Genomic DNA, 27,283 nt, shown 5'->3' on the forward strand with positions numbered 1-27,283 from the left:
TCACCAGATCCAACGGCCTCCACACTCACCAGATCTCAATTCAATAGAGCACCTTTGGGATGTGGTGAATCATGGATGTGCAGCCGACAAATCTGCAGCAACTGGGTGATGCTATCATGTCACTATGGACAGAAATCTCTGAGAAATGTTTCCAACACCTTGTTAAAATCTATGCCACGAAGAATGAAGGGAAAAGGGGGTCCAAACCGCTACTAGCAAATGTGGACCTAATAAAGTGGCCGGTGAACGTCCATTTCTCACACTCCAAAGATGCTCACCTATATGACTTCTCTAGTGTATATAAGTAATTGTTGTTTGTGAATAAAACATTTCCCGCACTCTGACCATGAATAAAGTCTGTCATCTCTGTGAATTTTTTGGCGTGCAACTTTTAGACTGCGCTCTGTAACAGTATAAGGGATGCTCACCTGTGTGAATGTTGTGAAGTTCTACCTGAACAAAATACTTCCTTTATTCCTGACATGAATTAGGATTGCTCACCCATGTGTGTTTTAAGGTGTTTAAGAAGATTTCTTTTATCAGTGAAACATTTCCCGCACTCTGAACATGAATAAGGACGCGCACCCATGTGACTTCTCTGGTGTCTAAGAAGGTTCGACTTCTGAGTGAAACGTTTCCCACACTCTTGGCACGAATAAGGATGCTCCCCCGTGTGAATTCTCTCATGGGTTATTAAGTGTTGTTTCATAGTGAAAGATTTCCCGCACTCCGAACATGAATAAGGACGCTCACGCGTGTGAATTCTCTGGTGGGTAAGGAGGTCTCCTTCCTGAATGAAACACTTCTCGCACTCTGAGCACGAATACGGCCGTTCACCAGTGTGGATGTTCTGATGTAGAAGAAGAGCTTCTTTGTGACTGAAAAACTTCCCACACTCCGTACACGAATAAGGACACTCCCCCGTGTGAGTTTTTTGGTGTTTAAGAAGATTTCTTTTATCAGTGAAACGTTTCCCGCACTCCGAACATAAATAGGGGCGCAGGCCCATGTGGCTTCTCTGGTGTCTATAAAGGTTTGATTTCTGATTGAAACATTTCCCGCATTCCGGGCACGAATAGGGATGCTCCCCTGTGTGAATTCTCTCATGGGTCAGCAAGTGTTGCTTCATAGTGAAAGTTTTCCCGCACTCTTTACATGAAAAAGGACGCACGCCCGTGTGAATTCTCTGGTGGGTAAGCAGGTCTCCTTTTTGAATGAAACTTTTCTCGCACTCTGTGCAGGGATAAGGTCTGTCACCCGTGTGAATTTTCTGATGTATAAGGAGCCCTTCTTTCTGACTGAAACGTTTCCCGCACTCTGAACACGAATAAGGACTCTCGCCCGTGTGAAACTTCTGATGTTTCTGAAGCTGCTTTAGCCGGACGAAACATTTCCCGCACTCTGAACATAAGTAAGGGCGCTCGCCTGTGTGTATCCTCAGATGATTCAGGAGGCTTGTTTTCTGAGTGAAACATCTTCCGCACTCCGAGCACGAAAAAGGGCGCTCGCCCGTGTGAACTCTCTGGTGTGAAAGAAGGTGCGAGTTCTTAGTGAAACTTTTCCCGCACTCCGAACACGAAAAGGGACGCTCACCCGTGTGAATTCTCTGGTGTTTCTGCAGCTCTTCTACCCGGGCAAAACACTTCTCGCACTCTGAACACGAATAAGGACGCTCCCCCGAGTGAACTTTCTGGTGCTTAAGAAGACTTCTTTTATTGGTGAAGCATTTCTCGCACTGCGAACACGAAAAAGGACGCAAACCGGCGTGACTTCTCTGGTGTCTAAGAAGGTTTGATTGCTGAGTGAAACGTTTCCCGCACTCGGAGCAGGAATAAGGATGCTCCCCGGTGTGAATCCTCTCGTGGATAGTCAGGTGCTGTTTGGTCGCAAAGCTTTTCCCGCACGCTGAACACGAAAAAGGACGAGGGCCCTTGTGAAGTTTCTGGTGGGTGAGAAACTTTCTTTTCTTGGTAAAACATTTCCCACACTCCGAGCACGAAAAAGGCGTGTCAGCTTTGTGGCTTTTCTGGTGCGCAAGAAGGCTTTCTTGCCGACGGAAACGTTTCCCGCACTCTGAACATGAAAAGGGACGCTCGTCCGAGTGGATTTTCTGGTGCGTCAGGAGGTGCGCCTTCTGAGTGAAACGCTTCCCGCACTCTGAGCACGAAAAGGGACGCTCGCCCCTGTGAGTTTTCTGATGTTTAAGAAGCTCTTGGCTTTTAGTGAAACATTTCCCGCACACCGAACAGGATAGTGAACTCTCTAATGAACTCTCTCCTCCTTCATGGCTTAGGGAAGAATCCTCGGGATTAGGTGGATCTGTTGACTTCTCCGGAGGGTCGTTTCTTAGATGTGGATCAGGAGGAGCAGCATGTGACTTGTCAGATGATTCCTGAAGATTGGAGGGATCCGCTGATCTCCGTGTATTCTGGATGATGAAATTCACTCCCGGGATGTGTTTTGCGATGTTCTTATGATTTGCATTATAATCCGAGGATGAAATAGAAGGATCCTCAGAGGTGGTCCTGACGTAACGTCCACCTGTTGGAAAACAATTTCTAAACGTTTACAAGTATCCTTCACATTCAAAAACCATATCATTAGGTCTAGAGCTAAACAATTTAACGGAGTGCGGCCATGGAGCTGTGTGCAATCATAATACAAATATGTATACAAGCCTGATAAAGGATACTGGATCTCCTCCTCATTTGTTGGGGACATGACGGTATATTGAGGAATGGAGATGGATCTTTCATATGGTGTACAGTATCTCCTCCTCATTTGTTGGGAACATGACGTCATATTGAGGAATGGAGATGGACCTTTCATATGGTGTACAGTATCTCCTCCTCATTTGTTGGGAACATGACGTTATATTGAGGAATGGAGATGGACCTTTCATATGGTGTACAGTATCTCCTCCTCATTTGTTGGGAACATGACATTATATTGAGGAATGGAGATGGACCTTTCATATGGTGTACAGTATCTCCACCTCATTTGTTGGGGACATGACGTTATATTGAGGAACGGAGATGGACCTTTCATATGGTGTACAGTATCTCCTCCTCATTTGTTGGGAACATGACGTTATATTGAGGAATGGAGATGGACCTTTCATATGGTGTACAGTATCTCCACCTCATTTGTTGGGGACATGACGTTATATTGAGGAACGGAGATGGACCTTTCATATGGTGTACAGTATCTCCTCCTCATTTGTTGGGAACATGACGTTATATTGAGGAATGGAGATGGACCTTTCATATGGTGTACAGTATCTCCCCCTCATTTGTTGGGAACATGACGTTATATTGAGGAATGGAGATGGACCTTTCATATGGTGTACAGTATCTCCACCTCATTTGTTGGGGACATGACGGTATATTGAGGAATGGAGATGGATCTTTCATATGGTGTACAGTATCTCCACCTCATTTGTTGGGAACATGACGTTATATTGAGGAATGGAGATGGACCTTTCATATGGTGTACAGTATCTCCACCTCATTTGTTGGGGACATGACGGTATATTGAGGAATGGAGATGGATCTTTCATATGGTGTACAGTATCTCCACCTCATTTGTTGGGAACATGACGTTATATTGAGGAATGGAGATGGACCTTTCATATGGTGTACAGTATCTCCTCCTCATTTGTTGGGAACATGACATCATAGTGAGGAATGGAGATGGACCTTTCATATGGTGTACAGTATCTTATTCTCTTTTGGTGGTAACATGGTGTTATGTTGAGAAATAGAAATGGAGCTTTCAGCGCTGAGACTCTGACCCTACGTGTTTCGTCCAACAGGACACCCTCAGGGGTTTCTAGTGCAGAAGCTTCATCATATTTTCTCCATTTGTTGGGAACATGACGTTATATTGAGGAATGGAGATGGACCTTTCATATGGTGTACAGTATCTCCTCCTCATTTGTTGGGAACATGACGTTATATTGGGGAATGGAGATGGACCTTTCATATGGTGGACAGTATCTCCTCCTCATTTGTTTTTAACTTTTCTTCCCTACTCTAGAAGAATTACCACTTTGGATTTTATAGGTGAACTCAATGGAGATATCTTATATTTCAACTCATGTACCAATGTAAATACACACTTTATATTTATAGATGTTATATGAAAATGTGAACTGTTTCTGTATTTAGTTTTGTTATATTTACTTGTGTCGATATAAAGAGAAGAACCATCCTTTTTACTTTCCACCTTCGTCTCATTCACATTCTCCTCCTCCTCTGTAGACTGTTCATCTCCACTCACTGACGTCTCCTCTTCTTCTTCTTCTTCTTCTTCTTCTTCTTTATCCTCAATTTTGATGTCTTTTATTTCTTCATCCTAAACCCCAAAAATGATAGAATAGATTTGAGAAAAGGAACAAGAGATTACATACATCACACAAGAATGTCCTCTCGTACTATAAATTCATTTTTAGATCTTCATGCCGAGTCCCACCTACCTGATGATGGTGGGGGATGGTGAGATCTTCCTGTGTGGAATCCCGGGAATACAGAGGACGGGGACATCTCTCTGGTGGGTTCCCATTACTGGATCCATCTGTAGGAAACACACACACTGACTGAATACATTGTTTCAGGTTGTTGTTTTTTTAGTCAACTGGATGGACATTTATCTTGTTTTTCAACTCATGTAACAATGTAAAGACATACTTTATACTATATATAAAAGTAAAATGTAAATGGTTTCTTCGTTTAGTGTTTGTTACTTACTTGTGTCTATATGTAGAGAAGATTCCTCCTCTTCATGTTTCATACTCATCTCCTCCTCCTCCATAGACTGCTGATCTCCACCCACTAAAATCTCTTCTTCTTCCTCTTTAATCTCAATTTTGATTTCTTTCATTTCTTCATCCTAAACCCCAAAGATGCCAGAATACATATATAAAAAGGAACAAGAAGTTACACCGAAGCCATATCTAGACCCCAGGGAACCAAAGGTTGCTGGGCCTGCCTGTAATATGAGCCCAGGGTGCTGGGCTTATATTGGTGTTTTTCAGACACCTATAAGTCTATGTATATAATGTTTGTTGAGCGGATGTGACAAACCTGCGCACAATCAGGGTGAAAAATAGTGTATTTCCTCTATTACAGTGGAACCTTGGATTACAAGCATAATCCGTTCCAGGAGAATGCTTGTAATCCAAAGCACTCGCATATCAAAGCGAGTTTCCCCATTGAAGTCAATGGAAATTAAGATAATTTGTTCTGCATTGACTTCTATTACATGCAATACCGCATGTGGCCAGAGGTGGGGGGCGGCAGTGAGCTTCGGAAATACTTGGGGATTTTTCTTCAATTGTGCGAATGTTTGTCATATCCATTCCACACATAAACTTTGATGGCATCCCAGTCTTAGTCCGTAGGGTTCAATATTGAGTTGGCCCCACCATTACAGCTATAACAGCTTCAACTCTTCTGGGAAGGCCGTCCACAAGGTTTAGGAGTGTCTATGGGAATGTTTGACCATTCTTCCAGAAGCGCATTTCCTTCACCTCAAACTCGTTCATCTATGTCTTTATGGACCTTGCTTTGTCCAAATCATTTGGTGGTGTAGGGGTTGTTTTTCAGGGGTTGGGCTTGGCCCCTTAGTTCCAGTGAGGGGAACTCTTAAGACATCAGCATACCAAGACATTTTGGACAATTTTATGCTCCCAACATTGTGGGAACAGTTTGGGGATGGCCCCTTCCTGTTCCAACATGACTGCACACCAGTGCACAAAGCAAGGTCCATAAAGACATGGATGAGCAAGTTTGGGGTGGAGAAACTTGACAGGCCTGTGCAGAGTCCTGACCTCAACCCGATAGAACACCTTTGGGATGAATTAGAGCGGAGACTGTAAGCCAAGCCTTCTAGTCCAACATCAGTGCCTGACCTCACAAATGCACTTCTTGGAAGAATCGTCAAACATTCCCATAGACACACTCCTAAAAATTGTGGACGGCCTTCGCAGAAGGGCCAAATCTGTTATACTTTTGGTCAGTGCTCGACAAAACCCGGTCGCCAGGTCGCATTGGCGACTAGAATCAGCGACCTTGCGCCTGGGGCAGCATAGCTGGGGGTATCCCGTCTCCGTGGACCCCCCCCGCGCGATCGCGTCGGGCCGCGCCGCAGGCGGCCGGTAATTGAGCCCCCGGCTTTGAGGCCTTCTGTGATCCTATGGTTCCTTCTGGAATCTGGCGCCCTCTTGTGGTGGCCGTTGGAATTACAACCAACAATGCTAATGGGCCAGTCTTTCTCCATCCCTTTACTTGGAACCCCTAAACAAAAATATATATATATATATATATATATATATATTATATATTATATTATATATATATATATATATATATATTATATTTATATATATTATATTTATATATATATATATATATATATATATATATATATATATATATTTTTTTTTTTTATTATTTATTCTAACACCCTAGAGAGTAAAATGGTGGTCGTTGCAATACTGTCTGTCACACCATATTTGCACAGCAGACTTACAAGCGCACTTTTTTTGGGGAAAAATTTTTTATTTAATAAAAAAAAAAAAGACAACAGTAAAGTTAGCCCAATTTTTTTTTTTTTTATATTGTGAAAGATAATGTTACGCCGAGTAAATCGATACCCAACATATCACGCTTCAAAATTGCGCCCGCTCATGGAATGGTGACAAACTTTTACCCTTTAAAATCTCCATAGGCGACGTTTAAAAAAATTCTTCAGGTTGCACGTTTTGAGTTACAGAGGAGGTCTGGGGCTAGAATTATTGCTCTTACTCTACCGATCGCAGCGATACCTCACATGTGTGGTTTGAACACCACTTTCATATATGCGTTCGCTTCTGCACGCAAGCTTGGCAAGACAGGGCGCATTTAAAACAATTTTTTTTTTCTTATTTTAACTTTTATTTTTATTTTTTTCACTGTTCTTTAAAAAAAAAAAAAAAATGTGTGTCACTTTTATTCCTATTACAAGGAATGTAAAAATCCCTTGTAATAGAAAAAATCATGACAGGTCCTCTTTTATATATGAGATCTGGGGTCAGAGAGACCTCACATCTCATATTTACACTAAAATGCAATTTAAAAATGTCCCTCTAAGAGCTATGGGCAATGACTTGGAGACAGGTGGGAGGCTGGGGGCGCTATCTTCCCCTCACTCGTCTCCATGTCAGGCCAGGGACAGGTCCAGATCGCCGTCACGGACCTGGCTCCTAACTTTTTTAGCTGGCTCCTAGATTCCAAGCAAATTTGTCAACCCCTGCTTTTGGTAATATAGTCTATATTGGAACGTGAGCTTCAGGCACCAGGTTCTGTATTTTGGCCCTTTCAGAACTGTGTCAGATTGCTGCCGAACGTTTCCAAGTTTGTGAGAGGTGGTACAACCTCTGAGATGTTCCCAGTTCCTCGTGTCTACCTCTGGTGCAGATATCTTGATTAGTGTGATCTGCGATGTAAGCTCTGCATCGGGCGCTTTCCAGACCTGTGCATACTGGATCAGTTACCCGCAGAGCGGTTTTCATTTTTCATATACAACTGTATACCCGATATGTAGTGTCTCACTGCGACAAAGATATGTTGAGTAGGTGGTGTCTGTGCTATATTTTCAAAATGAGACACTACCCAGACCTGTGTTCTCATCAGTTGACCTTAGTGCAGTAGACTAGTCTTCCATGTAGCCCAGTCTCAGGGTAAGACTGAAGAGGTGTTGTCAGTAACAGAGCCAAGGTCATCCACGGAGGATCAGGCAGCAGGAGCAGGGAGCAAATCAGGACAGGGAGAGGAGACAGGAGTCGATTCCAGCAAGTGGAAAAAGGATCAGGAACAGCGCAACTGTTCACAAGGAGCAAGGGGCACACAGGCAGAACACAAGCAAGATGGAGTAGCAAAGGAGGGACTAAATACCCTCCCAGCAGCCAGCATCTGGTGATGAATAGTAGCTAGAAACTGCTGCTGAGAAACACCCGCTGGTGAATACCAGAACTACAACCTACAGGACTGGAAACCACAGTGCCACCAGCAAGTGATCCAATTCCCGACAGCTTCTCTTTATTTGGGGTAGAGGTACAAACTCAGAGTCACACATGTGGTAAATGACACTCCCCTCTCTCCCTCCTCCATCATGTCCTCCTATTGCTAAACACTATGGGGGTGGGATATAGTATGCTGATTGAATACATTCATTAAGAAGCTCACAAAAATGCTTTGTTATTTTAATAAATTGCTATTAAATATATTCAATGTAATTGCTAATACCTGTACAGAAAAAAAAAAAAGCCTTGGATTCAGATGCCATCTGAACAAAATGAAATCTGTCAATCATCTTTGACTCTGCCCACACCATATTAATGTACAAAAAATGCACATTTGATGTTCAATAAAGATTTATTGTAAAACAGTTATTTGATATTTATAATCAAATTTTAATAGTTTTTCTTTTGTCATGTGACCGGCATAGAAGCTAGGGTTGCCACCTGTCCAGGATTCACCCGGACAGTTCGGGTTTGGAATCATGTGTCCGGGTTTCAGACAGCCTGAAACCCGGACACATTGTTTAGACTGGACTATGGCCTCCCAGCAGGGTTGCTGGCTGCAGTTGTCTAAGCTGAGGGTGTCTGTTACACATTTTCACTATGCCCAAAGCCAGCACTAACAATCCCCCCCCCCCCCCCCAAACACACACACAGAAGGGAGAGGAGAGAGGGCTAGATCTGCACCTCTTTCCCCCACACCTCTGTTTCTGCCCACACTCCAATCCCTGGTGCTGTGCCTCAGAAAAGGAAAGTTGGGGCCTGAAATTTGAAGTCCAGCAATCTCAAATACATCTGGATTGAGAAGAGCTGACTGCCAAGGGGTGAGTGAGCTCACCATCCATCCCTGTCTGTAACTGAAGTCTCCCCCCCTTCTCTCTCCTGCCTCTAAGTGAGTACACTAAGGTAAATCAGAGTTCTCACAGCACCCCTTACATCGGAGTTCCCCTTTACACCAGAGGCCACAGTGTTCCCCCTACATCAGAATCCTCTCCGTACATCAGGGTTACCAGAGCATCCTTTATGTTAGAGGCCCCAGAGTTCTCCCTTACATCAGAGTCTACAGAGTCCCCTCTTACAGTGAAAGGGAACTCTGCAAGTTCAAATGTAAAAGGGGAACTCTGTGGACCCTGATGTAAAGGGGGATTCTTGTTATTAACGTCATATGATTATGATTCAATAGCAAAATATATGTATCGTTTATACTATAAAAAAAAAAATTGCTGTGCGCCGCTAAAGTGTTCGGGTTTGATTTGAAGAAAAGGTGGCAACCCTAATAGAAGCACCAATCAGGGCTGGCCAGACACAGACTCATGCTACAGTAATAGAAGCCCCTCCCCAACAAACTTTTCCTGCAGATGCCAAAGAACAGGGAAAGATTATGTGACCATTCAACAGGGCTGCAGGAATAAAGGTACTTAAAGAGGAAGTAAACCCTGATGAGTTTACTTCCTCTTTTTTTCCCTGCAAAGGTAAAGCATAATGGACTACTATGCATCGCATAGTAGCCCATTATGTGTCACTTACCTGACACAGGAGCCAGCGAAGTCGCCGCTGTCCCCTGTAGTCCGCCGCATCCATCTTGCTGGTGGCGTCTCGCAGCTCCGCCGCTGTCATTCGGCGAAGCCGCGATGATGTCACTCCCGCGCATGCGCACGGGAGTCGACAAATGCGGCAGCTCCATTCTTGGAACTGCCGCGCTCAGTGCGCCTGCGCGCCGCTGTCGGGCAAATATCTCCTAAACCATATAGGTTTAGGAGATATTGCTTGGACCTACAGGTAAGCCTTAGTCTAGGCTTACCTGTAGGTCAAAGTGGTTTGTAAGGGTTTACAACCACTTTAACTGAAACAAACCCCATCCAAACACTAGCAAACATAATATACAGCAAACGGGAAGATACAAGTGTACCATAACCAAATGACAAAATACCTAACCAGCAACCTAAGTAACAGAAACCCTGAACTAACTCTAATACAATATACTGAATATAGAAAGCAGTGAATTGCCGCATACAGACGATCGGAAATTTCCGGCAACCAAACTGTGGATTTATTTCCAACGGATGTTGGCTCAAACATGTCTTGCATACACACGGTCACACAAATGTTGTCGGAAATTCCGATCGCCAAGAACACGCTGACGTACAACAAGCCGATAAAACTTAACTGCAATAGCCAGTGCAGCTCTTCTGCTGGATTCAGAGCATGCGTGGAATTTTGTGCGTCGGAATTGTCTGCACACGCTCGGAGTTTACGACAACGGATTTTGTTGTTGGAAAATTTGAGATCCAGCTCTCAAACATCTGTTGTCTGAAATTACAACAGGAAATGTCCGATGGAGCCTACACACGGTCAGATTTGCCGACAACAAGCTTACATCGAACATTTGTTGTCGGAAACTCCGATCGTGTGTATGCGGAATAAGACTGAAAATGTGTCATCGGTATCAAAGCCGGGGTCGTGCAAAGAGGATCAGGCAGAACGCTGGTAAGACGGAGTAGCAAAGGAGGGACTAAATACCCTCCCAGCAGCCAGCATCAGGTGATGACTAATAGCTAGAAACTGCTGCTGAGAAACACCCGTTGGTGAACACCAGAACTACAACCTACAGGTCGGGGAACCACAGTGCCACCAGCAGGTGATCCAATTCCTGACAGCTTTCTTTAGGTACAAACTCAGACGTACCCATGAGATTTTCTTGTGATAGCTTACCTCTGGATTTAATATTCCCTCGGTCACTTGGCTTTGTTCTTTGTCCATGCTTCTCGATCTGGTCACGTGATTCAAAACAGGACACTCCTCTCTGTCGACAAACAATAAACTGAGTGTTATTTTGCACTATACTGGGATAAAGAATGTCTCCATTGTATTCCTCCTTTGTTAAAAATTTGCTGCAGGGGGGCTGGCGACTCTCATTTACGTAGAGTGATGGAATTGGACACTTTTGGTGGGCCTGATGATGGATTCAGAGAGGGGAAGAGGGAATGCGCACTTGCCTTTCCTGGCCTGCAAGGCTTGCATGCTAAAATAAGGGTCTGGTATGGATTTTGGGGGGGGGGGGAGGGGGACTCACCAAATGTTTTTGTTATACATAAGGTTCCCATTTAAATTCCATATCAAATGTGAAACATCTGTTCTGAAATTTGGGTGGGAACCCACAGCATTTTTTTTTTTCATGGGATCCTTTTTAACCACTTGCTTACTGGCCACTTAAACCCCCTTCCTGCCCAGACCAATTTTCAGCTTTCGGCGTTGTCGCACTTTGAATGACAATTGCGCGGGCATGCTACACTGTTCCCACATGACATTTTTATCATATTTTTTTCACACAAATAGAGCTTTCTTTTGGTGATATTTAATCCCTGTCTGGTCTTTTATTTTTTGCTACAAAAAAACGAAAAAATTATTTTGAAAAAAAAAAAAATAAGCAGTTTCATAGTTTGTTATAAAATTTTGAAAACAGGTAATTTTTCTCCTTCATTGATGTGCACTGATAGGCTGCACTGATGGGCTGCACTGATGGGTATTGATGGGTTGCACTGATGGGTTGTACTGATGGGCTGCACTGATGGGTATTGATGGGTTGCACTGATGGGTTGCACTGATGGGTAATGATGGGCTGCACTGATACGTGGCACTGATGGGTACTGATGGGTTGCACTGATGGGTAATGATGGGTTGCACTGATGGGTTGCACTGATGGGCTGCACTGATATGTGGCACTGATGATGAGGCACTGATGGGCTGTACTGATGGGCTGCACTGATGGGTTGCACTGATGGGTACTGATGGGTTGCACTGATGGGTTGCACTGATGGGTAATGATGGGCTGCACTGATATATGGCACTGATGATGAGGCACTGATGGGCTGTACTGATGGGTTGCACTGATGGGTTGCACTGATGGGCTGCACTGATGGGTATTGATGGGTTGCACTGATGGGTAATGATGGGCTGCACTGATACGTGGCACTGATGATGAGGCACTGATGGGTTGCACTGATGGGCTGCACTGATGGGTTGCACTGATGGACTGCACTGATGGGTACTGATGGGCTGCACTGATACGTGGCACTGATGATGAGGCACTGATAGGTGGCACTAATATGCACCTGTAGGTGGCACTGATATTCACTGGCAGGTGGCACTGCATAGCAGAAGTGCCTCTCCCTGTTCGCAACCGATGTACCTCTGTCAACAGCCGATTACTGATATTTTGTTTACATCATGTGATCAGCTGTCATTGGCTGACAGCTGATCACATGGTAAGGGGCCTGGGATCGGCCGCTTACTCCGAACTGTGATCCGCCGAGTCTCATCGACCCAGTGATCACAGAGTGCGCCACCCGCAGACAGCTCATGCACGGGAGGACGTCTATTAGCCCCTTACTCAGAACTGTGAACAACCGGGTCTCATTGACTCGGTGATCACAGAGCGCGCCGCACACACCCAGGCAGCTTATGCACGGGAGGACGTCTATTGGCGCCTTCCCAGCAATTAAGACCCTCGCTGTAGCCGTCATCTAGCTATAGCATTGGCGGGAGGAGGTTAAAATCCATATCTGACCTGAAGGGTCTGGTATAAATGTTGGGGAGGCCCCCCCAAGACTTTAGATTTTTATGCTCTCAGCACCTCTTTGTTTCCATTTACCTGTCAGCTGGGAATCCCTGGCTGACATCTAAATGGGTTTGGGCAGGGATAAGTCACAGTTGCTAGAACGTCAGCGGCTGTCATCTTCCGAACAACCAACCCGAGCGGAAAGCTGTCCCATTCAGCAGCATTAAGAATACTACTAACTAAATGTTTCAATTCCCGCTGCAGGCAGAGGTTCAGCTAAGCCAAGCGCCCATTTAGTTTGGCCGTTCATCGAAGGACCGAACTAGCAAAATTCAATCAAAACGTGGTTCAAACCGAACCGGGAGCTCATCTCCATTTTGCAGTCCTTCATTACATGTCTGCTATTTTTACACTTCAAATCTTCCCTTTGCTTCACTATTTAGTAACCTTTTGTGAGATGATTTGTGAGGTGTATTTATATAAACAAAAATTTGCATAGCAATTTGCACGGTGAAAGTGCATGTACATTTATTCTGTGTGAAAGAGGCAAAAACAAAAAATGAAACCAAAAAAAAAAAAAGAAAAAAAGGAAGGTTATTAGGCTATTTCCGATACTGTTCGAATGTTTTTCACTAAGTTAAAATACAGCATTTGTCCACTAGATGGCACCAATTATCATTAGAATATACAATATATAAACCAGAGGCTCTGGATGGACAGTTGGATAAATGGTTCTATATTTAGGATGTATCCGGTCTATAAACCAGAGGCTCTGGATGGACAGTTGGATAAATGGTTCTATATTTAGGATGTATCCGGTCTATAAACCAGAGGCTCTGGATAGACAGTTGGATAAATGGTTCTATATTTAGGATGTATCCGGTCTATAAACCAGAGGCTCTGGAATGGACAGTTGGATAAAAATCTCTATATTTAGGATGTATCCGGTCTATAAACCAGAGGATCTGGATGGACAGTTGGATAAATGGTTCTATATTTAGGATGTATCTGGTCTATAAACCAGAGGCTCTGGATGGACAGTTGGATAAATGGTTCTATATTTAGGATGTATCCGGTCTATAAACCAGAGGCTCTGGATGGACAGTTGGATAAATGGTTCTATATTTAGGATGTATCCGGTCTATAAACCAGAGGCTCTGGATGGACAGTTGGATAAATGGTTCTATATTTAGGATGTATCCGGTCTATAAACCAGAGGCTCTGGATGGACAGTTGGATAAATGGTTCTATATTTAGGATGTATCCAGTCTATAAACCAGAGGCTATGGATGGACAGTTGGATAGATGGTTCTATATTTAGGATGTATCCGGTCTATAAACCAGAGGCTCTGGATAGACAGTTGGATAAATGGTTCTATATTTAGGATGTATCCGGTCTATAAACCAGAGGCTCTGGATGGACAGTTGGATAAAAATCTCTATATTTAGGATGTATCCGGTCTATAAACCAGAGGCTCTGGATGGACAGTTGGATAAATGGTTCTATATTTAGGATGTATCCGGTCTATAAACCAGAGGCTCTGGATGGACAGTTGGATAAATGGTTCTATATTTAGGATGTATCTGGTCTATAAACCAGAGGCTTTGGATGGACAGTTGGATAAATGGTTCTATATTTAGGTTGGAGACGTACTATAAATAGACAACACGGTGACTATGGAGGAAGAATTCGGACATGACGGGGGGTTCCCGGGTATAAGTAGAATACAATATCTTATTACCCTCTCTGCCAGCTCTAACGTCTCCTCTCCTCCTTCTCCAGACTGACCTCTGACCCGGAACTTCCTGTCTGTAGCGCTTCAATTCTGTTCTTTGTTTGGTATCATCTCGCTGCTCGGCGTTCCCTGAACAATAAGTGAGATCCCCACCTTCTGGACGTTTTTAGAACTGCGGCCTATGTTTTTTTTTTTTGTATAAAGTGACAGCTTCTTTTTGGTGCATTCGTTATTATTATAATACAGGATTTATATAGCGCCGACAGTTTACGCGGCGCTTTACAACATTAGGGTAGACGTTACAATACAATTCAAGACAGGGGGAATCAGAGGACCTTGCTCGTTAGAGCTTACAATCTAGGAGATTCTTAATATTTTGCATATTTTACTGGATACTTGACAAATGAAAAGTTATAATAAAAAATATAAATAAATAAAATATATGTGAATGAAGATGCGGCACTGAAATAAATAGGGTTTTTTTTTTATTCCCCCCTACTTATTATTAAATTATAAATATATTTGGTCCTATAATGGGTTATTCTGATAATATTAATGGTGATATTAGGAATAATATTAGCTATAATAATATGAAGAGACAAACCGAAAAACGACATAAATGTAAGCATACATATGTTTTTATATATATATCAAGACTGGGATGTCATTAAAGTTCACATGCGTGTAAAGGCAGGCGTCCCAATACTTTTTGACAATATAGTCTATATTATCAAAAGTATTGGGACGCCTGCCTTTACACGCATGTGAACTTTAATGGCATCCCAGTCTTAGTCCGTAGGGTTCAATATTGAGTTGGCCCCGCCCTTTGCAGCTATAACAGCTTCAACTCTTCTGGGAAGGACGTCCACAAGGTTTAGGAGTGTCTATGGGAATGTTTGACCATTCTTCCAGAAGAGCATTTGTGAGGTCAGGCACTGATGTTGGACAAGAAGGCTTGGCTCACAGTCTCCGCTCTGATTCATCCCAAAAGGTGTTCTATAAGGTTGAGGTCAGGACTCTGTGCAGGCCAGTCAAGTTCCTCCACCCCAAAATTCACTCATCCATGTCTTCATGGACCTTGCTTTGTACATTTCTGTGTTGGGGTTCTTCTCAAAATCCATACCAAACCTGAAGGGTCTGGTACTCTTGTTGCTTTGCTCACATTCTGCCAACAGCAGGGAAACCCGCTGACAGGAAATTAGTAATGGTTGTTAAGGATGTGGCGGCTGCCTGCAGCGGGATTCCCCACCCAGGAAAACCCATGTTTACCTGGCATTCGGCGAGTGACAAGACACGGGATCACTGGGCCAGGGTTATGGGGAAGAGGCCCTTGTTCTCATCATTTTGGGGACAAGGCGCTTTGGGGGACACCCCCCTTCCTCAAAGCACCTCCCCGTGGTCTGGTACGGAGTTTGGGGAGGACCAAGCGCCATTTGTTTACACACATTTTGGTGTTGGGGTTCTTCTCAAAAACCATACCAAACCTGAAGGGTCTGGTACTCCCCGTTGTTTTGCTCACACACAGCAGGGAAACCCACTGACAGGAAATGAGTCATGGTTGTTAAGGAGCAGGCGGCAGCCTGCTCCTTAACAACCATAACTTATCTGCTGACAGCGAGATTCCCCACCCGGGAAAACCCATGTTTACCTGGAATTCGGTGAGTGACAGGACAGGGGATCACTGGGCCAGGGTTATGGGCAAGTGGCCCTTGTTCTCATCAACTTGGGGACAAGGCGCTTTGGGGGGAAGCCCCCCTTCCTCAAAAGCACCTCCCCGTGGTCTGGTACGGAGTTTGGGGAGGACCAAGCGCCATTTGTTTTCACACATTTTGGTGTTGGGGTTCTTCTCAAAAACCATACCAAACCTGAAGGGTCTGGTACTCCCCGTTGTTTTGCTCACACACAGCAGGGAAACCCACTGACAGGAAATGAGTCATGGTTGTTAAGGAGCAGGCGGCCGCCTGCTCCTTAATAACCATAACTCATCTGCTGACAGCGAGATTCCCCACCCGGGAAAACCCATGTTTACCTGGAATTCGGTGAGTGACAGGACAGGGGATCACTGGGCCAGGGTTATGGGCAAGTGGCCCTTGTTATCATCAACTTGGGGACAAGGCGCTTTGGGGGGAAGCCCCCCTTCCTCAAAGCACCACCCCGTGGTCTGGTACGGGGTTAGGGGAGGACCAAGTGCCATTTTTTTCCACACATTTTGGTGTTGGGGTTCTTCTCAAAATCCATACCAAACCTGAAGGGTCCGGTACTCCCCGTTGTCATGGACGTGGCGGCCGCCTGCTCCTTAACAACCATAACTCATCTGCTGACAGCGGGATTTCCCACCCGGGAAAACCCATGTTTACCTGGAATTCGGTGAGTGACAGGACAGGGGATCACTGGGCCAGGGTTATGGGGAAGAGGCCCTTGTTCTCATCAACTTGGGGACAAGGCACTTTGGGGGGGGGCACCACCCCTTGTTCTGGTACGGGGTTAGGGGAGGACCAATCGCCATTTTTTTTCACACATTTTGGTGTTGGGGGTTCTCCTCTAAATCCATACCAAACCTGAAGGGCCTGGTACCCCCCCGTGTTCTGCTCACATTCTACTCACAGCAAGGAAACCTGTTGACAGCAAACGAACCATGGTTGTTAAGGATGCGACAGCCGCCTTTTCCTTAACAACCACAGCTATTTACAATAAATTCAGATCATTATCAAACAAATTGTAAAATGGCTTCATCCGAATGAAAGAAATTAATTATAACTTTTGTCGGATTCATTGCCATTTGTTTCTATGTCTATTTTGAAATTTAGACACATCAGAACCCATGGGAAAAAAAAATTTTGTCCGAAAAACGTATCGAATAGCACATATCTACAGTGTATACAATTTAATCTTGGCCAAGATTTTTACAATGTATCTGATTTTTATTCTGTTCACGAATAAAGTATAAATATGTTTTATTTTACATTTTTATTCTGAGGTGTCATAAATGTTATTGTTTTTTTATTTCTTTTCTTGTAAAGGGGTTGGTAGTCAAAGTCTGCTTTTCCTTCTTTTTGGTTTATAACCACCGATAATGACTATAAAATGAAGGAGCCTATGAATGTGATCACGAGTAGGATAGCCAAGATGGCAGCACTGGGAATATTATATGTGGCATTTGTAGTGGCTCCATGTATACGTCCGCTGTCACCTGTACAGAACTGGACCTTCTGGACTCTCCATCTCATTAACCACTTTGGCCCCGGAAGATTTTACCCCCTTCCTGACCTGAGCACTTTTTTTTTGCAATCCGGCACTGCGTCGCTTTAACTGATAATTGCGCAGTCGTGCGACGTGGCTCCCACACAAAACTGACGTCCTTTTTTCCCCACAAATAGATCTTACTTTTGGTGGTATTTGATCACCTCTGCTGTTTTTATTTTTTGCGCTATAAACAAAAAAAGACCGATAATTTAGAAAATAAAAAACAATATTTTTTTACTTTTTGCTATAATAAATATCCCTCAAAAATATATAAAATAATCATTTTGTTCTCATTTTATTCCGATATTTATTCCTCTACGTATTTTTGGTAAAAAAAAACAAAAACGCAATAAGCGTATATTGGTTTGCGCAAAAGTTATAGCGTCTGCAAAATAGGGGATAGATTTATGGCATTTTTATTATTATTTTTTTAAATTAGTAATGGCGGCGATCTGCAAATTTTATCGGGACTGCGACATTATGGCGGACATATCGGACACTATTTTGGGACAATTGTCATTTATACAGCGATCAGTGCTATAAAAATGCACTGATTACTGTGTAAATGACACTGGCAGGGAAGGAGTTAACCACTAGGAGGCCATCAAGGGGTTAAGTGTGTCCTAAGGAGTGATTCTAACTGTGGGGGGGGGTGGGCTACCACTGACATGACAGCGATCACGGCTCCCAATGACAGGAAGCAGTAGGCCCCTGTCATGTCACAAGGCAGAACGGGGAAATGCCTTGTTTACAAAGGCATCTCCCCGTTCTTCCGCTCCGTGACACGATCGTGGGCTCCCGGCGGACATCGGGTCAGCGGGAACCGGCGGGGGCGCGCCCACAATGCTGCATCTTAAAGGAGACGTACTGGTACGGCCATTTGCCCATCCGTGCCATTGTGCCGACATAAATCATTGTGCGCTGGTCGGCTGGTGGTTACTAAAACACCAATGGGTGAATCTCTATGAACTGATCACATTCCGATCATGTAAGAATCCTGATCATCTAAAAAAAAAAAATTGGACTGAGAACAAAATATTGTAAAGTGCGGAGCTTTCTTGTTTATTTTAAAAACTCATGAGAAATGAATAACATACAATAAAATTAAGCTTTAAGAGTTCTATTTATCAATGTTTTCACCCAAGATTCACCCAACTTACACCAACAGGTCACACATTTGTAAACATAATTGAAGCGGAACTAAACCCTCCTACTGTTTACAGCCAAGGATGGTGCCATCTTGGCCTGTGTTTGATCTTCAGCTGCCATGATGCTGCACATGTGGTCAGTACGGACACCGGCCATTTGATGGTTTGACAGTTGGGTTGAGAGCACAAGCAACTGTGACAGTTGGCACTCCCGGCATGCCGGTAACAGAACTGTTTTTTGCAACTGTTAAATGGATGGGTTTAGTTCCACTTTATTATAAATAATTTACAAAGCCATTCACAACTCTGCCCTCGGCTACATCGTCAACCTCTAGAAACCATCCACCTTGCTCCTCCCAAGACCTTCTGCTCTCTAACTCCCTCGTCGTCTCCTCCCGTGTTCTTCTCCAGGACTTCTCCAGAGCCTCTCCCATCCTCTGGAACACCCTATCCCCAAACTGTCCATCTATCGTCTACTCTGCCTTTAGGGGATCCCCGAAAACTCATCTCTTCAGGAAAGCCTATCCCACGCCCCCACCTAACAATTGAACTTTTACCTTCCTCAATCAACTCAACCCCTGCCACAGTGCTTACCCTTTATATCACTTCCCTTTAGATTGTAAGCTCTCACGTGCAGGGCCCCCTAGCTCTCTTCGATCGAATTGCATTGTAACTAGACTGTCTTCCTTTGTATTGTACAAACTGTTAGTGCTATATAAATCCTGTATTATAATTATTCATTTGGAAAATGTGTGAATCTTAGGTGAAAAATATATAGCGACTTTATAAATTATACATTAGCTGTATCAATAAAAAAACTGTTTCTTAAGTAAAAGAGAAGCAGTGATGCACCACAGCCTATACTTAGACTTAGTTCCTCTTGCCCAATTTGGCGCATTGGGCAGTAAGTGCTGTCCATCAAATTCTGTCAGTTGTGGCCAGTTCAGCCTCGTCCCATGGAACCTCAATGGCTTTCAGGATTGTTTTAAAGGTGGACCACCAGGTTGTTGGTGGTCTTCCTTGTGTGGTGGCATCCAGTACATTGCAATTTTGGGTAGGCAGGTGGATGGGTAGCCCCTGATTTTTTTAGCTTCTGTATACCACAGCACTTCGAGATTTCTTCTTTTGTGATACGGTCTATGTATGTGATGCCCAGAGTTTTCTGTAGGCATCTCTGGTGAAATGGTTAGAGTTGCCTATATCAAACTATAAAAAGGTCCATTGATAAAATGGGTTCATCAGCCTACAGAAAAGTCCATTGGTGAAACGGGTTCAGCAGCCTACAGAAAAGTCCATAAGTGAAATGGGTTCAACAGCCTATAGCAACCTACAGAAAAGTTTATTGGTGAAATGGGTTCGGCAGCCTATAGCATTCTACAGAAAGGTCCATTGGCAAAATGGATTCAGCAGTCTACAGAAAAGTCCATTGGTGAAATGGGATCAGCAGCCTACGGCAACCGCTAGAATAGTCCATTGGTGAAATGGGTTCATCAGCCAATGGCAACCTCTAGAATAGTCCGTTGGTGAAATGGGTTCATCAGCCTATAACAGCCGCTAGAACAGTCTATTGGTAAAATGGGTTCAGCAGCCTACGGCAACCTCTAGGACAGTCCATTGGTGAAATGGGTTCATCAGCCTATGGCAACCGCTAGAACAGTCCATTGGTGAAACGGGTTCAGCAGCCTACGGCAACCTACAGAAGAGTCCATTGGTGAAACGGGTTCATCAGCCTATGGCAACCTACAGAAATGTCCATTGGTGAAATTTGTTGATCAGCCCAAAGCATTGGTCTCCAAACTGTGGCCCGGGAGACAGATTTGACCCTTTGCTTGCCTCTATCTGGCCCTTGGGGCACAATTCCTCCCACTGGCACCATCTATGGAGTACTATTCATCTCACTGACACCATTAATGGGGCAAGATTTCTCCTACTGACACCACTGATGGGGCACTATTCTTCTCACTGACACCAATGATGGGGCACTATTCCTCCAATTGACACCATCAATGGGGCACTATTTCTCCCACTGACACCAAGAATGGAGCATTGTTTACTTCCACTGACACTGGGGCATTTTCTACTCCCACAGGCCACAGTCTGGCTCCCCTGAAGCCTGAAGGACAGTAAACTGGCCCTTTGTTTAGGAAAGTTTGGAGACCTCTAGCCTAAAGCAACCTACAGGAAAGTCCATAGATGAAATGGGTTCAGCGGCCCATAGAAACTTACAGAAGAGTCCATTGGTGAAAGAGAAATCCTGAATGGAAGTTCCTGCACTTTATTTTCTCATTTTTGCTGCCATTGCTTGTGTTTTTTGCCTAAGTATCAGTTTGGTTCCCTTTGTCAAATGGCTGGCATCATAACTGATTATATGTGCAGCACCATGGCAGTTGCAGGTCAAACAGAGGCTAAGATGGCAGCCTCCTTGGCTAAAAAGGATATGAGGGTTTAGTTCCTTTAAACCCTGCGGATGTGAGAATATCATATCATACCTGCAAAAAAAATCTGTATTTTTGCCATGCCCTCAATACCCCACAGTGGCACAATATTGAAGGCAGGCAAACATACAGTGGTATTGTATGCAAGCATGGGGAAAGAAAATGTTCCAGGCGCCACACATCCAACAAAACCCAGTGGTATCTGTAGTGAAAGCAGCCTCAGCTGCTCAAGACCTCCATGACTAAGCCTTGTGAGTGGGGCGAAACACGTTGGAGGTATGGTCTGGATGCAGTCTGGTCTGAGGCTGCTTTTCACTACAGATATCGCTGGGTTTTGCTGGATGTGCGGCACCTGGGACATTTTCTTTCCTTATGCCTACATTTAGCGAGCCAAGACAACCTCTTCCCCAGCCTGCACTCTCAGCGTGTGTTACCGGACCTGGGCCGATAGGAGCCTGGAGCGGCATCCTGAATATTTTGGTGTGGGTTAATAGTGGCAAAGTATACCATTGGGCCTATCTGCCCCCCTCCCCTGGAAAATCTGAGGGTTACGAGGTTGAGGGTTAAACCCAGTGGTATCTGTAGTGAAAGCAGCCTCAGCTGCTCATGACCTCCATGACTAAGCCTCGTGGGTGGGGCGAAACACGTTGGAGGCATGGCCTGGATGGAGACTGGGCTAAGGCTGTTTTCACCACAGATATCACTGGGTTTTGTTGGCTATGCGGCACCTGGGACGTTTCCTTTCCTAGTGCTTGCATTTAGTGAGCTGAGACAAGCTGTTCCTCAGCCTGCACTCTCAGTGTGAGTTACCGGACCTGGACCGATAAGAGCCTGGAGCGGCACAACCATTTATGGTGCGGGTTCATAGTGGCATAGTGTACTATTAGGCCCTTCTGTCCCCCTTCCCTGGAAAATCTGAGGCTTGCAGGGTTAAGGGTTGAACTCTGTAGTGAAAGCAGCCTCAGCTGCTCAAGACCTCCATGACTAAGCCTCATTGGTGGGGCGAAACATGTTGGAGGCATGACCTGGATGGAGTCTGGGTTGAAATTGACTCTCTTTAGCAAGGCCATCTTTCAGATGAAATGCTTCCTATAGGCTGAAAAGCGTGCTAGCCCGTGTGAATTCTCTGGTGTTTAAGAAGGTCTCCTCTCTGAATGAAACCTTTCCGGCACTCTGAACATGAAAAAGGACGCTCCCCCGTGTGAATTCTCTGGTGTTTAAGAAGGCTTGCTTTTTCGCCGAAACATTTCCCGCACTCTGAACACGAATAAGGGCGCTCACCCGTGTGACATCCCTGGTGTCTAAGAAGGCTTCCCTTCTCAACGAAACACTTCCCACACTCTAAACACGGATAGGGACGCTCGCCCGTGTGAATCCTCTGATGCCTAACAAGCCCGTCTTTCACATTAAAACATTTCCCGCACATTAGGCAGGAATAAGGACGCACGCCCGTATGAATTCTCTGGTGTGTAAGAAGTGATTTCTTTACAGCAAAACATTTTCCACACTCTGAACATGAATATGGAAGCTCACCCGTGTGAATTCTCTGGTGCAAAAGGAATGTTGTTTTCTCTGTCAAACATTTCCCACACACCGAGCATATATAAGGGCGCTCCCCTGTGTGAATCCTCTGGTGTCTAACAAGTCCATATTTCACAATGAATCTTTTCCCGCATTCCGAACATGAATAGGGACGCTCACCTGTGTGACTCCGTTGGTGCTTAAGAAAGTTCCCTTTCTGAATAAAACTTTTCCCGCACTCTGAACATGAATAAGGACGTTCACCTGTGTGAATTCTCTGGTGTTTTTGAAGCAGCTGTTTCTCAGTGAAACATTTCCCGCACTCTGAACATAAATAAGGACGTTCACCTGTGTGAATTCTTTGGTGCGTAAGAAGTTTTCCTTTCTCAAAGAACCTTTTCCCGCACTCCGAACATGAATGAGGACGCTCACCTGTGTGAATTCTCTGGTGTCTATAAAGTGTGCTGGTTTCGGCAAATGATTTCCCACACACCGAACATGACAAGGAACGGTCTCCTGTGTGGGTTCTTTTATGCCTTAAAGAAGATTCTATGGATTTAGATGGTCCTTTTGATCTATTAGCCCTTTGAGAGGTTTTAGAGGTATCTGGAGAAACAATATCTGATTGGTTAGACGATTGTTTAGGATTGGAGGGATCCATTGATCCTTCCAATTGGGAAGGTCTTTGATGTATAGTTAGAGTAATGGAAGTTTTTCCTGAAGCACATTGTGCGATTCCATTATAATCTGGAGATACAATAGGATGTCCCTCAGAGATATTCCAGACATAGTGTCCATCTGTTGGAAAATAATTTTTAAATACTGTAAATATTTTAAGAATTCTTCAAAAGTTTTTTAGCGCTCTGGCAGGAAATTTGGTGCAAATAAGAATATAAACCAGATAAAGGATACCATAAACCTAAACCACGCAACAGTGTTTGTGCACTGAACATCGTAAGACTGGAGATCTACCTTCCCCCACCTCACTTCTTGGAAACATGAAAGCAAAATGAAGAAAAGTGATGGACCTTTCATATGGTGTACAGTATCTCCTCCTCATTTGTTGGGAACATGACATTATATTGAGGAATGGAGATGGACCTTTCATATGTTGTACAGTATCTCCTCCTCATTTGTTGGGAACATGACGTTATATTGAGGAATGGAGATGGACCTTTCATATGGTGTACAGTATCTCCTCCTCATTTGTTGGGAACATGACGTTATATTGAGGAATGGAGGTGGACCTTTCATATGGTGTACAGTATCTCCACCTCATTTGTTGGGAACATGACCTTATATTGAGGAATGGAGATGGACCTTTCATATGGTGTACAGTATCTCCTCCTCATTTGTTGGGAACATGACGTCATATTGAGGAATGGAGATGGACCTTTCATATGTTGTACAGTATCTCCACCTCATTTGTTGGGAACATGACCTTATATTGAGGAATGGAGATGGACCTTTCATATGGTGTACAGTATCTCCTCCTCATTTGTTGGGAACATGACGTTATATTGAGGAATGGAGATGGACCTTTCATATGATGTACAGTATCTCCTCCTCATTTGTTGGGAACATGACGTTATATTGAGGAATGGAGATGGACCTTTCATATGATGTACAGTATCTCCTCCTCATTTGTTGGGAACATGACGTTATATTGAGGAATGGAGATGGACCTTTCATATGGTGTACAGTATCTCCACCTCATTTGTTGGGAACATGACGTTATATTGAGGAATGGAGATGGACCTTTCATATGATGTACAGTATCTCCTCCTCATTTGTTGGGAACATGACGTTATATTGAGGAATGGAGGTGGACCTTTCATATGGTGTACAGTATCTCCACCTCATTTGTTGGGAACATGACGTTATATTGAGGAATGGAGATGGACCTTTCATATGGTGTACAGTATCTCCACCTCATTTGTTGGGAACATGACGTTATATTGAGGAATGGAGATGGACCTTTCATATGATGTACAGTATCTCCTCCTCATTTGTTGGGAACATGACGTTATATTGAGGAATGGAGATGGACCTTTCATATGGTGTACAGTATCTCCACCTCATTTGTTGGGAACATGACGTTATATTGAGGAATGGAGATGGACCTTTCATATGATGTACAGTATCTCCTCCTCATTTGTTGGGAACATGACGTTATATTGAGGAATGGAGATGGACCTTTCATATGGTGTACAGTATCTCCACCTCATTTGTTGGGAACATGACGTTATATTGAGGAACGGAGATGGACCTTTCATATGATGTACAGTATCTCCTCCTCATTTGTTGGGAACATGACGTTATATTGAGGAATGGAGATGGACCTTTCATATGGTGTACAGTATCTCCACCTCATTTGTTGGGAACATGACGTTATATTGAGGAATGGAGATGGACCTTTCATATGATGTACAGTATCTCCTCCTCATTTGTTGGGAACATGACGTTATATTGAGGAATGGAGGTGGACCTTTCATATGGTGTACAGTATCTCCACCTCATTTGTTGGGAACATGACGTTATATTGAGGAATGGAGATGGACCTTTCATATGATGTACAGTATCTCCTCCTCATTTGTTGGGAACATGACGTTATATTGAGGAATGGAGATGGACCTTTCATATGATGTACAGTATCTCCTCCTCATTTGTTGGGAACATGACGTTATATTGAGGAATGGAGATGGACCTTTCATATGGTGTACAGTATCTCCACCTCATTTGTTGGGAACATGACGTTATATTGAGGAATGGAGATGGACCTTTCATATGATGTACAGTATCTCCTCCTCATTTGTTGGGAACATGACGTTATATTGAGGAATGGAGATGGACCTTTCATATGGTGTACAGTATCTCCACCTCATTTGTTGGGAACATGACGTTATATTGAGGAATGGAGATGGACCTTTCATATGATGTACAGTATCTCCTCCTCATTTGTTGGGAACATGACATTATATTGAGGAATGGAGATGGACCTTTAATATGGTGTACAGTATCTCCTCCTCATTTGTAGGGAACATGACGTTATATTGAGGAATGGAGATGGGCCTTTCATATGGTGTACAGTATCTCCTCCTCAATTGTTGGGAACATGACGTTATATTGAGGAATGGAGATGGGCCTTTCATATGGTGTACAGTATCTCCTCCTCATTTGTAGGGAACATGACGTTATATTGAGGAATGGAGATGGGCCTTTCATATGGTGTACAGTATCTCCTCCTCAATTGTTGGGAACATGACGTTATATTGAGGAATGGAGATGGACCTTTCATATGGTGTACAGTATCTCCTCCTCATTTGTAGGGAACATGACGTTATATCGAGGAATGGAGATGGGCCTTTCATATGGTGTACAGTATCTCCTCCTCATTTGTAGGGAACATGACGTTATATTGAGGAATGGAGATGGGCCTTTCATATGGTGTACAGTATCTCCTCCTCAATTGTTGGGAACATGACGTTATATTGAGGAATGGAGATGGGCCTTTCATATGGTGTACAGTATCTCCTCATTTGTTGGGCACATGACGTTATATTGAGGAATGGAGATGGACCTTTCATATGGTGTACAGTATCTCCTCCTCATTTGTCGGTAACATGACGTTATATTGAGGAATGGAGATGGACCTTTCATATGATGTACAGTATCTCCTCCTCATTTGTAGGGAACATGACGTTATATCGAGGAATGGAGATGGGCCTTTCATATGGTGTACAGTATCTCCTCATTTGTCGGTAACATGACGTTATATTGAGGAATGGAGATGGACCTTTCATATGGTGTACAGTATCTCCTCATTTGTTGGGCACATGACGTTATATTGAGGAATGGAGATGGACCTTTCATATGGTGTACAGTATCTCCTCCTCATTTGTTGGGAACATGACGTTATATTGAGGAATGGAGATGGACCTTTCATATGATGTACAATATCTCCTCCTCATTTGTTGGGAACATGACGTTATGATGTACAATATCTCCGTTATATCTGACGTTATGATGTACAATATCTCCTCCTCATTTGTTGGGAACATGACGTTATGCCTAGAGGCGATTCAGTTCGCATTGTGCGCTATATAAGTATTTCATTCATTCATTCATTTCATTCATTCATTCATTCATATTGAGGAATGGAGATGGACCTTTCATATGGTGTACAGTATCTCCTCCTCATTTGTAGGGAACATGACGTTATATTGAGGAATGGAGATGGACCTTTCATATGGTGTACAGTATCTCCTCCTCAATTGTTGGGAACATCGAGGAATGTTGTTCTTGGATGATATCGGATTGTCCGCTATGCCGCGTACACACACGATCGGCCTTTCCGGCAGACTAGGGCCAGCAGACCCGGAATCTGTCAGACAATTCGATCGTGTGTGGGCTCCAGCGTAATTTTTTTTTTTTTTTACCCAAAAGTCCGACGGACCTAGAAATAAAACATGTTTCAAACCTTTCCGACGGACTCAAATCCGATCGAAACAGACAACAACCGACGCGAGGGCAGCTATTGGCTACTGGCTATGAACTTCCTTATTCTAGTCCAGTCGTACGTC

At 43.9% G+C, this 27,283-nt stretch overlaps 1 protein-coding gene across 1 annotated transcript in view; it reads right to left on the minus strand.

Moving 5' to 3' along the window:
• Positions 1 to 27,283, minus strand: part of LOC143955398 (uncharacterized) — a 95,313-nt gene continuing 68,030 nt past the window's right edge. Inside the window, exons 15-19 of the mRNA XM_077465453.1 lie at positions 22,293 to 23,498; positions 16,958 to 17,034; positions 4,834 to 4,890; positions 4,185 to 4,356; positions 1 to 2,541 (exon numbers count right to left, since the gene is read on the minus strand). Coding sequence (XP_077321579.1) covers positions 488 to 2,541; positions 4,185 to 4,356; positions 4,834 to 4,890; positions 16,958 to 17,034; positions 22,293 to 23,498 — 3,566 coding nt within the window. The 3' untranslated portion in view covers positions 1 to 487. The remainder of the gene's footprint in view (positions 2,542 to 4,184; positions 4,357 to 4,833; positions 4,891 to 16,957; positions 17,035 to 22,292; positions 23,499 to 27,283) is intronic.

This window comes from Lithobates pipiens, unplaced genomic scaffold (genome assembly GCF_037356315.1).
Source record: "Lithobates pipiens isolate NorthernLeopardFrog02 unplaced genomic scaffold, aLitPip1_a1.2 Scaffold_35, whole genome shotgun sequence".
Taxonomy (NCBI): domain Eukaryota; kingdom Metazoa; phylum Chordata; class Amphibia; order Anura; family Ranidae; genus Lithobates; species Lithobates pipiens.